At 33.1% G+C, this 18,164-nt stretch overlaps 2 protein-coding genes across 2 annotated transcripts; one reads left to right on the top strand and one right to left on the bottom strand.

The window, feature by feature from the left end:
* The first annotated feature begins 12,820 nt into the window (after positions 1-12,820).
* On the top strand, positions 12,821-14,666 carry LOC141830681 (short-chain dehydrogenase TIC 32 B, chloroplastic-like). Its single transcript, XM_074718100.1, has 8 exons — positions 12,821-12,995; positions 13,119-13,350; positions 13,431-13,510; positions 13,605-13,758; positions 13,839-13,917; positions 14,010-14,094; positions 14,165-14,211; positions 14,288-14,666. The coding sequence occupies exons 1-8, from the start codon at positions 12,878-12,880 to the stop codon at positions 14,453-14,455; spliced, it is 963 nt and encodes a 320-aa protein (XP_074574201.1). The 5' UTR covers positions 12,821-12,877; the 3' UTR covers positions 14,456-14,666.
* Positions 14,667-14,715: 49 nt separating this feature from the next.
* LOC141830682 (short-chain dehydrogenase TIC 32 B, chloroplastic-like) lies at positions 14,716-17,242 on the bottom strand. Its single transcript, XM_074718101.1, has 8 exons — positions 17,038-17,242; positions 16,217-16,448; positions 16,053-16,132; positions 15,785-15,938; positions 15,619-15,697; positions 15,430-15,514; positions 15,286-15,332; positions 14,716-15,069 (listed from the first exon to the last, which is right to left on the bottom strand). Exons 1-8 carry the CDS (start codon positions 17,156-17,158, stop codon positions 14,905-14,907), a joined length of 963 nt encoding a protein of 320 aa, XP_074574202.1. The 5' UTR covers positions 17,159-17,242; the 3' UTR covers positions 14,716-14,904.
* Positions 17,243-18,164: the final 922 nt, after the last annotated feature.

Here is an 18,164-nt window from a genome sequence, read left to right as displayed (position 1 = left end):
AGTCTATAATTCCGTTTTCCTTTCTTCTCTTATAGGATTAGTAAATGACTTCTTTTATCCTAACATTAATTTGACTTTCAGAATCATAAGAGTGTTAATCAACTTAGCCGCGTCGCGACGTGGTCGACGCAGTAGCAGTAGTCATGGTGATGCAGGTCCCACTCTTTCAGGTGCAGCCCCCTCACCTTCAGGTGCAGCCCCCTCACCTTCAGGTGCAATCCCTTCTCCAGGATGTAGAGTCTTCGGAGAGCACACATGCCCATGATGTTTCATGCTTTCTTTTCTTCGTCTTCCGATATATTTATATCAGTACTTTGTATGGATTTACTGGATTGTTATGATTGTATATCATGTTAGCTAGACTAATAGACATATACACATGTCTATTGTGGATCTTTGTATGGATTGTATCATTTGGATGCATGCATTATGGATTTTGATATGGATCTTTGTATGAATTGTATTTTTGTATGGATGTTGATATGTATTGTTTGTTATTTATGTGTTGTTATATATGGATGTTTATATATGTTGTTATGGATTGTATATGACAGGTTTGTATGTTATAAATCGATTTGATTGGATCGATATGTAAATGTATATACAGGATAACCAATAAATAAAATGAGCATTAGAAAAAAATTTTTACTCGGCGACGAAATTTGCAACGAAAATCATTTTCGTCGCAAATTTGCAACGAATTTTGCGACGAAAATAGGCTCGTCGCAATTCTATCGTAAGTTAAGTTTTGCGACAAATTTTCAAATTCGTCGCAGAATTCGTCGCCAATTGGCGACGAATTTATATTCGTTGCCAATTGGCGACGAATAAAATTCGTTGCCAATTGGCGACAAACCAAAATCGTCGCTAATTGGCGACGAATATAAATTCGTCGCCAATTGGCGACGAATAAAATTCGTCGCCAATTGGCAACGAATAAAATTCGTCGCCAATTGGCAACGAATTTATATTCGTCGCCAATTGGCGACGAATAAGTTCGTCGCCAATTGGCACGAATAAGTTCGTCGCCAATTGACAACGAATAAAATTCATCGCCAATTGGCAACGAATTTATATTCGTCGCCAATTGGCGACGAATAAGTTCGTCGCCAATTTGCGACAAACCAAAATCGTCGCCAATTGGCGACGAATTCTAATTCGTCGCCAATTGGCGAATAAGTTCGTCGCCAATTGGCGACGAATTCTAATTCGTCGCCAATTTGCGACGAATTCTGCGACGAATTTAAAAATTCGTTGCAGAATTGTGCGACGAAATTGGATTTTTCGTCGGAGCATTTTGCGATGACCTAATTGCGACGAATTTAAATTCGTCGCCAAATTCGTCGCAAACCAATTTTGCAACGAATTTTTTAAAGAAATTCATCGCAAAATTCGTCGCAGAATGCAGTTTTTTTTGTAGTGAATGAGGCCTTTTGGGGAGAGCCCAATAGCAAAGCCATGAGGGCTTAGGCCCAAAGTGGACAATATCATGCCATTGTGGAGATATTTTAACATCCTTTAGACCTTACATGACTTTCCTCCATTCGCCTTTCCCTTGTAGGGACTTTCCCGTGCCAAGAGCTCGCCTCTTCGATCCTCTCGGACTTCCCTTTTGCCTTACGTCCAATCTTCTCACCCACAAGGACTTTCCTCCATTTGCCTTATCTTGTAAGGACTTTTGCTCACCAAGTGTTCAGTCAACCTTGATCCACTTGGACTTTTCTCTTGCCAACTTCCATATTGGACTTTCCATCTCGTGCTAAGTGTTTGGTCCTCCAGGACCCACTTGGACTTCTCACACCATCAAGTATTCAGTCAACCTAGACTTACTTGATACCTTATCAACATATTGATCAAACATCAAAATCCAACTCGAGTCAAACCGAGCTTGGCCAACATTGACCTAAGGTTGATTGCACCAACACTCTGATGGGTACGAGGATGAGGATGGACATCTGATTCTCTGATGGGTATAGAGATAGGGATGAAAATTGAATACCCAGTGAGAATAAAGATGAATATAATAAATGAAGAGGAGAATGGAGGACTAATGGGTACGAGGATGAGATGGATATCTGATCCTCCGATGGGTATAAAGATGGGATGAAAATTAAATACCAATGAGAATGAGGATGAATATAAAAGGGCATGCCCAATGGAGGGTATTTGATCGGGATACTTGAAGAAATACCCTCAAATATCAAATATCTCCCATTGAAGGGGATATTTCTCAAGCCATTAGAAATTATCGGGCAAAAAGTTTTGCTCGGTGATTTCTAATTATTATATTATAATTTTTTTAAAAAATAAAATAAAATGAGAGTGAGAGATATTTAGTTTGTGGTATATTTTATTGTGAAAGTTGGGATATTTAAGAAACGAGATATTTGATTGATGATGTGGATGTGGAGACCACAAATATTTAAAAGAAATATTTGGTATCATTATAGATGCCCTACTAAATGGAAAAGGGATGGAGGATATAAAATCATATTCAAATCCGACTCATTGTGGAGGGAAGGGCTCATTGAATGGAAATAGTTCATAATTTTTTCAAATAATTTATAACAAATATAAATTAAATTTATATTAAATTTAATTGTTATAGATATGCATTATTTTTGGTTTTGCAAAATTAATTATATGCTTACTGATTGGAAATTTTAAATAAAATCACATTATCCATTGAAAGTTTTAACAATATTTTCTCAAAATAAAATTTAATTAATTTCTCTTATTATTTTAAAGTAAATAGAGAAAAATAATTTTTTTTCAAAAATGAAACTAAATAATTAGTATTATTTTTCATTTAGAAAATTAAATTAGAGTGAAACGATTTAATGCAATTCTTTTTTTACTTCCTCTCCAAATGAAGATAAAAGTTAAGTAGGTTCTTTACTAGGGTTGCATGAATCGATCATGATCGAAATCGAAAACTAGATAGCAATGGTAATAAAATGAAATTAGACTAGCAAACAATTTTTCGACTATTAGATGTTGAGGAGAGCAACACTCAATGACATTTTATTTATAAGCAACTGAAAAATCGTTTAATTTTTTAACTTTAAGTTATACAACAACAAAGATAGCAATACGAGTCATTATTTCTCACTGTAAGTAGTGGTGGCGGCTTAACTACACATTTGGAACACCCCAAAGTAGCACACTCCTTGTAACATATGTCCGCGGTCGGCACACAATCGAAATATGGACACTCATTCTTCGGAATCGCATAGCTAGACTTTGCCGCAACTTCCACTGCAATAACCATGCCAAGATGATCCATTTCGATCTCTCATTCTATGATATAAATAAATATCTTTTTAATGAAAAAAAATACTTGCCTTCATGTGCAACAAGAACTAAGGCGATGAGAAAGAGAACCAAAGTCGATAGCTTAAGATCCATGTCTTCCTTGATTGCTAGATGTACATTGATCGATTTATATAGAGACTTGAGAGTTGAAATATTAGGAAGATCTTAATACATTTTTTTTATTTAAAAAAATTAAATTAAATTATTATAAAAAGTGAATTAAACGTCAACTAATAAATGAGCATGAAATTATTATAAAAAGTGATTATTAAATTAGCATTTTTTTATTTAAAAAAATTGTTAAGAGATGGGTACTTAATAAATAGTTTATTATCAAAAACATTTATTTAAGGATTTATTTTAACTTTAGAAAATTAATATGTTAAATGGTATCATTTTACATATGGCAAGAATAAATTAAGTGCCAATTTTAAATTTGTTTTTGAATTATTAAAAGATTTCTTTTATGATTTTGAAACTTGTAATTAAACTTAATTTGCATTTTTTATTTAAAAAATTAGTTAAATATTGTTAATAAGGATGCTTTGTATAATCAATAATGGTTAATTAAAGAGTAGCTATATATCTAATTAATACTTGAATAGTTAATATATATATTTTGTGAGAAAATAAATAATTTTATAATGTTGCAAATTTAAGTTATAATTTTAAATTTAATCATCTAACTTATGGGGATTTTTCTTAAAAGAATAATAAATTTAAATATCTAATTAAATAAGTAACTTAAAGTAACACAATAATAAGAGAACTGAAAGGGATCGGAGTGGAAAATATGTGAATATAATTTATTTATTTTGTTTTCTTTTCATTTATATTATTTCATTTTAACAACTAAACATTGCTTAAGTTTCCTAAATCATGTAATTAAATTTTTATTTGTGATTTTTCAAAATTTTAACTTTGTTTTAGCATTGTAGGAGTTAGATTGTTTCAATTTTGAGGCACAGCTCGCAAGTAATAATGACAATGAAATATCTATAACTAAACACTGAATTTAATGAATTTTTATTCAAGTTGAATTGAAAAGACCCTCAACATATTAGTTTTAATTTATGCAACAACAATTATAACATCCTGATGGGCCACTCCGCGGTTCAGGTACACATTGATTACAATGTGCGGCTTTGCACTTCTCATAACACATCTCTAGTGTTTCTGTGCAATCGAGAGAATGGCACCCGTCATCTAAAATCTTGTATCTAGATCTTGCTTCAACTTCAACTGCATAAAATCATCTTATTATTATTATCATCATCATTATCAAGCATTTAATTTAGAAACACAACCGTTATAAAAACCTAACAAAAACTTTTTTTATCCAACAAAGTTAACCTCTTTCAAATAGATGGCCCTCCCTCTTGGTTCACCTATAAAGTAGGTTCGAAGCACAACTCATGCATATCAACCTTCAAAATATCCATTTCTATTGAGATTCTAACTCTAATCTTCTTATTTGTTCTCCCAAGTACTTTACCATTTTAACACAATCACGACTGTAGGAAAAAAATATAAAAAGTTTAAGAGCAATATGAAAGGGGGAAAAATATACTTGCCTTCATGTGGAAGGAGCACCAATGTGACTAAAAGGAAGAAGACTAAAGTCGAGAGTTTAAGAGTCATGTCTTCCTTGATTGGTTTCAAAGAAGTTTTTTATATTCTCTCAATTGTATATGGTGATCGATTTATATAGAGTTTAGAATCCAAAACTAAGATAATGTCTTCTTAGTTTGGAAAACTTTAAATCATATATTTTTTCTTTTTGAATATTTTTGCTTATAGAAAATCAAACATTGCCTTAATATTAAAATGTGTTGCTAAAAGATTATCGAGTTAGTGAATAGTTACTAGTATTAATAGTACTATTTAGGAATATAATCAATAACCAAAATTTATATCTTGAACAACTAATTCAAGTCGATTATTCTAAAACGTTTATTTAGGGAATTTATTTTAATTTAGAAAATAATATTTTAAAAGGTACATTTCACACATGGCAAGAAAAAAATTTAACATGTCAATTTTAAATTTGTTTATAACTTATTAAAAGGCTTTTTATGGTTTTGAAACTTGTATTAATTAAACTTAATTGGAATTTTTTATTTAAGAAAATTTTAATAAGGATGTTTTGTCAATTAATGTGGTGAGATAATTAACTATCAAATAATTAAAGAGTATAACTTATTATAACAAAAAGATTGGGTAAAAATTAAAAGAGTGTCTTTTATTTTCAATATTATCAAAATAGCTCCCATTTTAAAATTGATCGATTTTGATTAAATTTTAATCAATACTTAAATAATTTTGATAATAATTATTTAGTAATTTTGAATTATGTTGAAATAGTTTTTGTTGTTCATAGGTGGAAATGATAACATCATTCATGGAGATTCTAAATGCAAAGATAACATCTTGTTGTTTTAATTTTTAATTTTTAATTTTATGATTTTTTATAATTTCTTAATGAAATTAGAAGGAAAATTTTGGTGCAATAGTAAAATTAATATTATGTGACAAGTTATGAAAATAACCTCTATAAATGTAAGATAAAACTGTTTATAATATAGAGTCAATACTGTCTAAATCTCGTATTAATAAAAGCTTCAAACTGTCCTTTATCAAATTTAAGCAAAAAATGTTAACTCTAATTTGCAAATATTTTTTTACTGTGTTTTAATTATCAAAACAATATATTTTTAGGGGTAATTAATTGTAATTATTTACTAATTAACCATGATTATATTGGTAAAATTATAAAGTTTAATACATATAAACAGTAGTTATTATTATTATTCTATAAAATAAAATATATTCCTAAATATTAAAGCATTTTCACGTGTTTATCTTTTTAATAAATGATTTTAAGAAATTTTATTTATTTTCATAAATTTATCTAAATTTAACCAGGCTGAAAAACAGTTTTAGAGTACCTATAACTAAGTGTATCATGAAACCATCTTAAGTAGCCCTACTTTGCAAAATAAAAGGTTATGATAAGTGCTAAAAATATTTAGAGTATCACTAAAATAGTATATAAAAGAAATTTCTCGCCATTCTCTCTTGTAAATAGGGATAAATGCCGTCATTTTCAATTCTTGTAAGCATCAATTCCAAAAGGTGGAATATATCCATTGAATCATCTGTGAAGAGGTAAATTGAAAAGCTATAATAAAGTCATTACAATTTTTCAACACATAGATGATCTGTAGATTACTATTGAATAACAAAGTCATTACAATTTTTCAACTAATGTTAGAGTTATCAATTCTTGCAAGCTTCTCCAATCAGTTAGGTTTTTTTTTTTTATAGTTTGTCGACTAGTTGATCGATTCATCATGTGCAACCACCATGTGCAAGACAAACTAGAAAATAATAGAATAATTCTTTGTTCACTGCATGAAATTCTCCATACATCAATGAATTAGGAATTATTATCTAAAGTCCATGATCAATCAAAGTTATTCTTTTGAAAAAAAAAATATTGGGATTAATGAATTACAAATTGAATGCCAGCTTTTAATAACTTCTAAGTCAATAATTGAGCAAATTAATTGTATATTAAATGGATAAAATATAATTGAATAATGGAAGATGGCAAGAGCCCATCATTAACTTGACTATAAGCAAGTCAATATAATGTTAATATATCAACTTTATTTGAGCTGTTTGATGAGCTCTTCATGTGCAATAGTTGACTCTTATTAAAGTGTTCTAGTTTTTTTAAATAAACTTTATTTTAAAATTTTTAGTTAAATATTGTTAATAATCTATGTACGATCACTTACAGAAGTCGCTCTGTGCAAATTTAACAGAAGTCGCTCTGTGCAAATTTAATAAGAGAGGAAGGGATTTTATATCGACATGCATTGTAGAGAATTCAAAATAGATGATAATGTGAAAATTAGGTGACTGCCAGTCTCTTGTATGGAGCCTAAGTGATGCAGAGCATGATTTTTATTATTAATTTTGATAATTATTATTTTTAGTAATTTTTGGAGTTTTTGATATTTAGAGTAGTTTTGAAAAGTTCTATTTTTTATTTTTGGATTTTTTTTAAAATCCGTTTAGGATTTTTAGGATTGAGTCAAATTTTCCTTTTTATTAGTCTAAATATTTTATTTTTAGAGTTTGTTAAAAAAATTTCCTTTTTATTAGGAATCTTTCTTAGGGTTTGAGTCTATATAAACATGTTATGAGTTGATGTTTAGGGAAGAGTTTTGGTTTAATAATATTTTCGGCAATGCCGTTTATTTCCCTATCTCTTGTTATTCTTCCGAATTAATAGGTTTTAGAAGATTGTTTCCGGCGTTCGCAGTCGAACCAACGGATTCAATATTGCCCCCGGGATAATCGCTATCCCGCCCGACGTCAGTTGGTATCAGAGCTTTCAGATCCGATGGATCGTCGTCATGGTGGTTATCATGGTCGTGACAGACAAGTTCCGACAGAGGAAGTCTCACACCGTGAACGTTACACGCAAGACGAGATTCTTGATCTACAGAGGCAAGTTACCAAGTTATCCCAGCGTCTAGCAGCACAATATCGTAGAAGTCAGCTCTCAGATCTGATGGATCGTTGTCGAGGTCGTGATCGTGGTCGTGATAGGCAGGTTCTGGTTGAAAGAAGCCTCACACCATGATCGTAGCACTCGAGATGAGATACTTCAAGACTCTACAGAGACAAGTCACAAAGTTATTCCAGCGTCTAGAGGCGCAAGATCATAAAAATCGTAAGTTCCTTTATTCTCCTTTTGAAAATTCATTAATTTCCAATCGAGGAGAGATGTCGAAGCATAAGTTTGGTTTCAAGAAATTCGGGATCAATCCGCCCCACCACCTACAACTTCAAGAGAACGCCGGCTCCGCAGCACCTCTACGCCCCGCCTTCCTCCTACGGCGGTGATGACAACCATGAAGATGCAGAACCTCGACAACATCGACTATGATCAGTCCTACTCTTCTTGATCGTCCAATCACTGGAGGCGGCGAAGATGATGACAAGATCGAAATATTTGGTGATCCAGTTTATGACGATGCTGACGAAGAGGAGATAGACCTAGACGAAGCGTTGATCGAAGACCAGAAGCCCACTTTGTCCGACGGTAATCAACAGCATGGTTCATCTATCAATGAAGTTCAAATCTCCATCGTCTCACCTTGCATTGATTCAACATCCCAATTCATTCAGCATGAAGAAAATAAGACCGAGTTAATTGGTGATCCAATATATGATGAGGTACTTTATGATGATGAATTTGTCAATGAAGATGGTGACTATGTGTTGCAGGTTTTGAACACTAAGAATTCTCTCGATGGAGGCACCGTTGGTTCAAAATTCTGTTCAAGTTCTGTTCAAAATGATGATGAAGTGAATGAAGTTGTTGATAAAGTTGGTGCGGATCTTCAAATTTAAGAAGAAGCACAACAAACTGAAGATGCTGATATGGATGAGCGTCAAGATTTTGATATGGATGATATCAATGAAAAGTTCAAGTTCGATCTTATGGTTCTCCCTCTTGGAAAACTATCTCCGGAGAGGGATGACTTTAATGTCTTTGACCCCTATCACAATCTACATGACCCAGACATTGAACTGGTGCTAAAGATGAACAAAGAAAAGACGGTGGTGAGCGCTATGCAAAGTTCGAGCTTATGGTCGCGAATCATTATAGTGATCAAGGAGCTAGAGGAACATACCACTTCGCCTATCTGGAAGTTACGACAAGTAGCAGACGCGTTGACAGTGGAGATGACGGTGGATTATGCTGAATTGATGTCAGAGGATCTTCCTTTTGGACAACCACATTATATTATTCTAAACTCGAGGATGAATTTTTTTTCAGTTTGGGGCGTCTGATGCAGGAGCATCTAGCAACATAATTAGTTTATATCTTCCGATACAACTATATTCCCCTTTTGAGCTGTAATGAGAAGAAATTGAGGCTATCAACCTTTCTTTTGGGCTTTGAAGAAGGACGATTGATGCTACCAATAAAGAAGATGATCAACCCGTGGCCTTCCGATGTCATACTCGAACACTTGGTACCAGGATTCATAAACTTTAGTACTTAGCCTGGAGGTCTAGAGTTCGAATCCTGGGAAAGGCAAAAACCCACTTCTAGGGGTGGGAAGTAGAGATGAGTAACGACACGGTCGACGGGCCGACGGTCGACGGTCGACGACCACCAGGGTCGCCAAATGGGCCGCCGAATGGACCGCCAAATGGGCTGGGCCGGGTCGTTACAATAAAAAGGCGCTTTGACTTTGTCTATTTTATGTCATTTTATGTCATTTATTTCATTTTCAATGTTTTCTGACTATACCTAATTGCCTCAACTCGTATTCTTTAGTAAGTCAGTCTGATTTCAATCACATACCTACTAAGGAACCTCAAGGCAGACTTGTTGCACCTCTTCAGACCTCTTGCTCTGGGGTTCAGGTTCTTTGAACCTCCTTGGCTTCTGACTATACCTAATTGCTCCTTGCCCCTTTTCATAGTACTTAGCCTTGCATCGGGATTGATTGGCGCCTTTTTATTGTAACGACCCGGCCCAGCCCATTTGGCGGTCCATTCGGCGGCCCATTTGGCGACCCTGGTGGTCGTCGACCGTTGACCGTCGGCCCGTCGACCGTGTCGTTACTCATCTGGACTTCCCACCCCTGGAAGTGGATTTTGCCTTCCCCAGGATTCAAACTCTAGACCTCCAGGCTAAGTACTAAAGTTTATGAATCCTGGTACCAAGTGTTCTCGAGAACACTACGGTCCCACTTTAAGAGTACACAATAAGTAATAGTCTCCACAATTAGTATTGAAGGTGTCCATTGTCTCTCTCAGATTTTATTAAACTTTTTAAAAATTATTAATCACTTTTAATAGTTTATCCCCTTTAAAAAAATAATACATTTACTACCAAATTCTAATTCATGAAAATATTTCAAAGAGCAAAATATATATAAAAGAGCGAGTGCCTACGTATCCTCTTAGGGAAATTAAAATTCACATAATTTATTTACCTTTTTACTCTTATTATCTTAAAAAGTAACGTTGTTTTTCACTTTCATTTCTCATTCTCACAGTTTTAATTCCTTCGTTATCAAACTCTTCTATCTCATTATCTAAAGTTGCATTCTTTATATATTTTTTTTATTGCTTGTCCAATCATGAAGTAATTCATATGCTTCTAAAGAGTTAAGATAAAGTAGACCGTCTTTCATCCAATATATTACTTTTAAAATTAAATATTTATTCTATAATAACGGTTGACACTGGCTAAATTAAAAAAAAATTACTATGACGAAGAGGATGAAAAAGTTTTAAGTCTTTTGCGATCATAATATAATAGAATATTCAAACTTGCCTCATTATCTGTTTATAGAACTTAAGGATCCTTATGAATGTTTCATCTATTCTTTTAATAAAAATTATATTTTTATAAATTTTAAATTATACTGCTATCAATATTATATATTTCAGACACATTAACTTTTAATTCATATTTTAAAATATAATCTTTATAAATATCATATAAATTATTTTTATTATTTTATACAATATTAGTAAGATAAAAATAAAATTAAATGAAATTAAAACATCATAATACATAACTAATATTCCATATAAAATATCTAATTTAAATCTAAGATCTAAAACAAATACAACTATATAAATATCAAAAAGATAATAAAAGTATTTTTTTTATTTTACTTGCTAACACACAATGTTATAAAATTATATGTAACATATTCATTCAAATTAAAGTTATGTTATAAAAATTTAACATAATTAAATAAGAAGTAAAATAATAAACATAAAATATAGTTGTTCTATATCATTAAATATTTTTAAAAATTCATAAATACTACTATCTATATTCTACTAGTGCAAAAAAATATACATTGTATTATTAGTAATTTATGTAAAAAAATCAACATAATAATTCTATATATTGAAATATGTTGAATTTTAACGTGTTATTATATCATGTTATTATATCATGTGGAATTTTTTAAATCTAATTCTATTAATTTTATAAAATCTATCAATTGTTTCATTAAACTATGATCAAATCAACGTCGTTGTTTAATTAAAATTAGAGTTGTATTAAAAAATTCTCAATCCATTCCAACCCAAAATGAGTTACAGATTAGGCGGATCATCAATCAAAAAATAAAAAAATATATAAAAAATTTCTAAAATTCATTGAATTTGATCCTTTCATAAATAAATATTTCTAAAAAAAATCTAATAAAATTTTTAATTCTTAATTTCACACTTACAATTTTAATCAAAGTAATTGACATAAAATAAATCTATAACTTTACCCAAAAAATACATATATCATCGTAAATTCATAATCCAATTTTGAATTTTTTTCCTTCTAAACTCGAACCCGCCACAAGTTTGCCCCCTTGGACTCGCACCCAATGCAAGTTGACTCATTTAGGTTCACTTTTAAACAAGTTAGATAAAATTTAAATCCAATTCACTTAAATTATTTGACAGAATAGGTCAACCCAATAGACCCAATCCAAATTTAAGACAATTAACTTTTGAATATTGCAACAGCTAGGATTGAGAAATTGACTCAAAATCAAACCAATTAAATCAAAATCAAACAAATCAAAATATTTTCAAACTAATCGAATCTACCAATCTTTTCAATAAAAATCAAATAAACTGAACCGATAAAACATCAATTAATTCATTTTTCAACTGAATAAATTGAATTGTGGCATTGATTTTCAAACCAACACCATTTGTAAAATTGATCAAAAATAATACCTTTAAAGGATCAAAAATAATATATTTAAATGATCAAATATAATACCTTAAATAGAAAATATTAAAAAATACAAATAATTGAAGCCCCTAAAAACCATATTGTGGTGTTGAAAAATTGATAAAAAATTAATGCAAGGAGAACATAAGTTTTGACAGCTCATAATTTTTTATTTCTAATGAATCATGGATCTGTAATAAATTAAATCGAAACTTATTTAAAAATTTATATTTATTATCAGATGTAATCCATAACGACTCAATCTTAGATTTAAAAAATATCATTTAAAATCTTTTCAAAAGCTTTGAAGAATTTTAATCTATTTTATTAAGATTATTTTCATCTTTTATATCATTAGAATTTTTAGATTATTTAGATATTTATTTAATTGATGTTAAAATATGATCTTAGTTACTATTTTTCTGTTCAACAAAGAGAAGAATTATAGAATTATATGTGTTTAACTATTTTTTATATCCTTTATGAAAATTTTCTATTCGAACTAATTATAGAATAATTGTTATTTGTTCCGCATAAAAAATTGATAAAAATAATGTCTTTAAATGACTAAAAACAGTACCTTTAAATCATCCAAAATAATACTTTTAATAAAAAATAAAAAATTGCAAAAAAAAACAAATAATTGAAGCGTGTGGTGCGGTTTTTGAAAACCAGTCCACCGTCTACCATTTCTTCCATTAAATAAGCATCTCTCCTCCTCCTCTCTCATCTCCCACTCACTCTCTCTCTCCCCCTTCCGAAGCCATGGGATACTGGAGGGAAGCCACCGGCATCAAAGGCCCCAGCGGATTCGGCTCCGGCTCCACCGCCGAGCAGGTCACCGAGGGCATCGACGCCTCCGCCCTCACCGTCGTCATCACTGGTCCACGACTTCTTCCATCTTGATTGATTGACCATAAAAATTTGATCTTTATGCTCGAGTACCAAGTCGAAGACAGACTTCCTCACCCTTCACTGATACTCTGATGTTGTTCTTGCAATCCAGGAGGCAGTAGCGGGATTGGAGCAGAGACCGCAAGGGTGTTGGCCCTCAGAGGAGCCCATGTCATCATCGGCGCAAGGAACCTGGAGGCCGCCAACGCCGTGAAGCAGAGCATCCTCGAGAGCACCCCGTCCGCGCGAATCGACATCATCCAGATCGAACTCAGCTCGCTCAAATCTGTCCGAGCCTTCGCCGACAAGTTCCTCGCCATGGATCTGCCTATCAACATCTTGATGTCAGTAGCCGCATATATGCTTCTTCTTGTGTGTTGTGTCAATCTTTGGGTGGAGCCTTACTTGTTCATTCTGCTTTCAGAAACAACGCCGGCGTTATGTACTGCCCTTTCCAGCTCTCCGAGGACGGAATCGAGATGCAGTTTGCAACAAATCATCTGGGCATTTATCTCCGCCTTAATTCTCAAATCAGCTCCTTAATTTCCCTTGTTCTCCACCAGTATCACGAGTCGTAACATGGTTCTTGAAATTTCAGGCCACTTTCTGCTGACCAATCTCCTGCTCGATAAACTGAAAAGCACGGCGGAGAAGACAGGAATTGAGGGCCGTATTGTGAACTTGTCGTCGATAGCTCACATCGGGCCTTACAGCGAAGGAATCATGTTCGACAAACTCAACGACAAGAAGGCGTAAGTCACTGTTAGCTGTTCTGTTCGCCGAAATTAAAGGATGTTCTTGTTCACATGATGGTTTCCACCTTGTGTTTCAGATATAATGATAAATCGGCATATGGGCAGTCGAAATTGGCTAACATCTTGCACTCCAATGAGCTTGCACGCCGCTTGAAGGTACTTCTACTGAAATTACTGCAACAAAACGAACAAAAAGAAAGAAAGAAAGAAAGAAAGGCATACATATCATGCATGTTCTTGGTTGGCAGGAAGAAGGTGCCAATGTTACTGCAAATTCTGTTCATCCTGGTCTCATTAGGACGAACTTGGGGCGACATGCACCCGTCTTCTTAAGTAAGTAGTACCATAGCTGACCTACGAACCTCTGAATTCAGATTTCTGACATGCCTCCTTGTGCTTGCAGCTGTGCTGAGGACTGTCACTTGCATCTTGTGGAAGAGCATCCCTCAGGTTCGTTGAGCTTTCTAGAATTATATATATGGAAGAGCAGAGCAGAGCACCAACGATTTGCAGCTTGAAATTACAGGGGGCAGCGACTACTTGCTATGTGGCACTGCATCCCAGCTTGAAGGGAGTGAGCGGGAAGTATTTCGCAGACTCGAACGAGGAGAAGCCGACTGCCAAGGCTAGAGATGCGGCATTGGCAAAGAAGCTCTGGGACTTCAGCCAAGAGCTAGTTGATTCAAAGAGTTGATCCCAAACAAGAAAGATTATGCTGTGTGTGTTATATGCGTTGCTAGGTTCTGTGATCCGAAACCATCCTGTGCTGCTGCTGCTGCTGCTATATTAATGTTTAATATGTATGAAATCAAGCGACCATATATGGAACTTAATGCTAATTAAGTCTGTGTTGCCAAGATCAAAGTTACACTTCAAAACTTTGATCAAAGTTACACTTCAAAACTGCACTAGTTTCTCTGTCTATATGTTTATATGATAACTATTACAATATGGTATTATTTACATATTAGTCGCAGTTTATTAGTAAAGAACATAATACAAATTAAGGGTGACAGTACACTATTCCAGCATCAACAAACAACAGAGTCCATCAAGACTCGTCAGGGAGAAATTTTAGAACAAAAAACAACAAAGAGAAACAAGATTCACATAGTAGATATGAACCCCTTTTAATTCTGTTTTCTAACCTGATTTAACTAGTTCCTCGCTGAAGTCCCAAAGCTTTATGGCTAGGTGTTCGTCAGTACCGTTAGCAGTAGTCTTCGATACGTTGCAATCAGCAAAATACTTTCCACTGACTCCCTTCACGTCCGGATGCAATGCCACATAGCATGAAGTTGCCGCACCCTGTAATTACGTAATGTATTAGACGCCCATGTTTATCAATCCTAGGATAAATTACAGCAAGGAATAAGATTTCTTTTTCTGATTGTGGTAAAGAAATATGAACTAGGATCCAACTAAATATTGAAACATTTAATGTTAAGCAAAGAAAAAGCATCAATAAATTCAGTATTTGGTGAATTTACATAGAGAATAAATTATATAGCAAGATTGACAAACCTGAGGAATGCTCTTCCACAAGACGTAAGTCACAATTCTCAACGCAGCTACAAACAAAGGCAAATTCCAGGTTTGAATTTCAACTTTAAGGTTCAAATGAGGATTATGGCGCAATGAATTAGAGGGCGGGTTTAGGAAACATACTGACAAAAAAAGCAGAGTGTCTCCCTAAGTTTGTCCTGATCAGACCAGGATGAAGTGAATTTGCAGTGACATTTGCACCTTCTTCCTGTTGATTTACCATGAACGTTTTTATCAATTTGTTAATAAAAAGTAAGGCATGTCGATGTAGATGTTATGTTGCACAATTTGCACTGCACAGTATGGTAGTACCTTCAAGCGCCTTGCGAGCTCATTGGCATGCAATATGTTGGCCAATTTGGACTGTCCATATGCCAATTTGTCATTGTATCTAAATAGCAAGATAGAAGTACATTTCTCAATCAGTTAAATAGCAAACAAAAATGCAATAGGGAATATAATGTTTTAAGTAACTTACGATTCTTTGACGTTGATTTTGTCGAACCATATACCTCCTCCATATGTTGTCATGTGAGCTTCTGATGATAGATTCACAATACGACCCTCAATTCCCGTTCTTGCTGCTGTGCTTTTCATTTTCTCAAGTAGAAGTTTTGTCAGCAAAAAGTGACCTGAAACAAAAAGAAATCAGATTACATAATTACACAAAAAATGAAAATGCAGAAGTTAAAAAAATGATTGCTTAGGATTGCAAAAAGAAGTTGTTGGAAGGTGAAGATACATACCAAGATGATTTGTAGCAAACTGCATCTCTATTCCATCCTCTGAGAGTTGAAAAGGACAGTACATGATACCGGCATTGTTTCTAAAGGTTAATTGATGAAGTGAGATTTAGTCCAAAAAAAATATGGTAGAATGCAAAAATTGAGCAGGAGTACTGAGTTAATACATTAAGATGTTGAGAGGCAAGTCTTTTTCAAGGAATTTTTCAGCAAATGCTCGAACAGATTTAAGTGAGCTAAGTTCGATGGGTATAATATCAATTCTGGCAGATGGTGTGCTCTCTAGAATACTCTGTTTGACGGTATTAGCAGCTTCAACGTTCCTAGCACCGATGATAACATGGGCTCCTCTAAGGGCCATAACTCTCGCAGCCTCTGCTCCAATCCCGCTACTACCCCCTGGATTAGAAGAAGAAACTCATTTGTGTGAGTTAATTAAATGACAAAAAATTGCATATTTCAGTAAACATGAACTTATAATGTACGCGAATTCAGTTAAAAATTTGATAACTTTGCGAAACAAAGATATTTAGGGCATGTTACATATAGCAGAGAAGTTAGGTTAAGATTAATGAATAATTGCTACAGTACATCAAGATGTCTTGACATACTAGTCGTGAAGAGCTGAAAGCAAACCTCCAATTTTATTGGTTCTCCAAAGAGAGAAACATCCACATCCGATATAAGAGGAAGACGTAGTTGAAAAAAAAAATTGGATCGGAGATTTTTGAAGAAAAAACAGGTAGATTTGTGCACGATGCTCAATAGGTGAGATTTAGAAACAGTCAAGCAATCGGCTCATTCTTGATCGCCATAGCACTCTCATATAATTCCGGAAAATAAGTTAAGAGGCACAAATTGCAGAAGCATGCGTCGATCGGGGCTAGAAACAGCTCAGATCTTTTCAGAAAATAAGTTTTGAGTAGATCGAGATTTAGGGCAAATATGCGCAAGCAAAGAACACAAACGGGAGGGATGGAGACGGTACCAGTGATGATGACGGTGAGATGGGAGGCGTCGATGCCTTCGGTGACCTGCTCGGCGGTGGAGGCGGATCCGAAGCCGCTAGGGCCGGCGATGCCGGTAGCTTCCCAGAGGTACGATGCCATGGATACAATGAAGAGAGAGAGAGAGAGAGGCGACGAGAGAGAGCGGTGATGAGAGGTAGTGTTACGATGCTAATGGGACCTGGCACCTCTTCTTCCCTATCCATCCGCCGTGCCCTACAAATTCACTTCTTTTAATTTAATTTAAGACGAAATTGATTGACGAACGAAATTTAATTTTTAAAATTCTGAATAATTTTAAATTAAAATTAATCTACTTTTTTTTTTTAAAAAAAAATTGAATATATTTATATATTCAGATCTAAATTCAATAACATAATTTAAGAATAATAAATTTTTAAATTTATAAAGACTTATCAAAATTTATCATAATAAGTTTATTATAAAGTATATGATAATGATACTTACTAATAAGCATCATCAATGAATTTCTATGACTTCTTTAATTAGAAAAATATTAAACTTTTAAATTTTAGAATAAGATAGATCTCAAATCACATCAAATCAAGATTAATGCATTCTTAAAATATTCTTAATGTATTAATTCCATCTAAATTCGATAGTATAAATTAATAGTAGTGAATTTTTAAACTTGTAAAAGCTTAATAAAATTTATCACAAGCTCATTATAAAGTCTAAGATAATGATACTCACTAATCAACACCATCAATGAGTTTCTAAAATTCTTTTAATTCAAAAAATATTAAACTTTTAAATTTTCAAATGGTGTCAATTTCACTCCCAGTAGCCTTTTTAATATATTTATGCCCTCGATAATATAAATTGAGAGTAATAGATTTTTAAACTAATAAAGGCTCGATAAAAATTTATCACAAGTTCGTTATAAGGCCTAGGACAATGATACTTACTAATCAATACCACCAATGAATTCCTAAAACTTCCCTGATTCAAAAAATATCAAATTTTAAAATTTTAAAATGGTATAATATTTTTAGTCAAAATAATCATATCAAAATATTATTTATGAAAATTACTCTATAATTATTATTTTTAAAAATTAAATATAAATATACTTTATGAGATAGTC

Source organism: Curcuma longa, chromosome 6, assembly GCF_044706935.1.
Source record: "Curcuma longa cultivar G26 ecotype Majalengka, Jawa Barat chromosome 6, ITB_CL_G26_1.1, whole genome shotgun sequence".
Classification (NCBI taxonomy): Eukaryota; Viridiplantae; Streptophyta; class Magnoliopsida; order Zingiberales; family Zingiberaceae; genus Curcuma; species Curcuma longa.
Note: the sequence above shows the minus strand (reverse complement) of the source record. Positions and strands in the feature narration are given on the sequence as shown.

Coding starts and splice junctions, on each gene's coding strand:
- LOC141830681 (XM_074718100.1), top strand. CDS start 12,878: ATGGGATACTGGAGGGAAGCCACCGGCATCAAAGGCCCCAGCGGATTC. Junction 13,918..14,009: donor AGCTTGCACGCCGCTTGAAG/GTACTTCTACTG, acceptor CTTGGTTGGCAG/GAAGAAGGTGCCAATGTTAC. Junction 14,095..14,164: donor ACATGCACCCGTCTTCTTAA/GTAAGTAGTACC, acceptor TTGTGCTTGCAG/CTGTGCTGAGGACTGTCACT.
- LOC141830682 (XM_074718101.1), bottom strand. CDS start 17,158: ATGGCATCGTACCTCTGGGAAGCTACCGGCATCGCCGGCCCTAGCGGC. Junction 15,939..16,052: donor GTTTGCTACAAATCATCTTG/GTATGTATCTTC, acceptor TTTTTGTTTCAG/GTCACTTTTTGCTGACAAAA. Junction 15,070..15,285: donor TGTGGAAGAGCATTCCTCAG/GTTTGTCAATCT, acceptor ACGTAATTACAG/GGTGCGGCAACTTCATGCTA.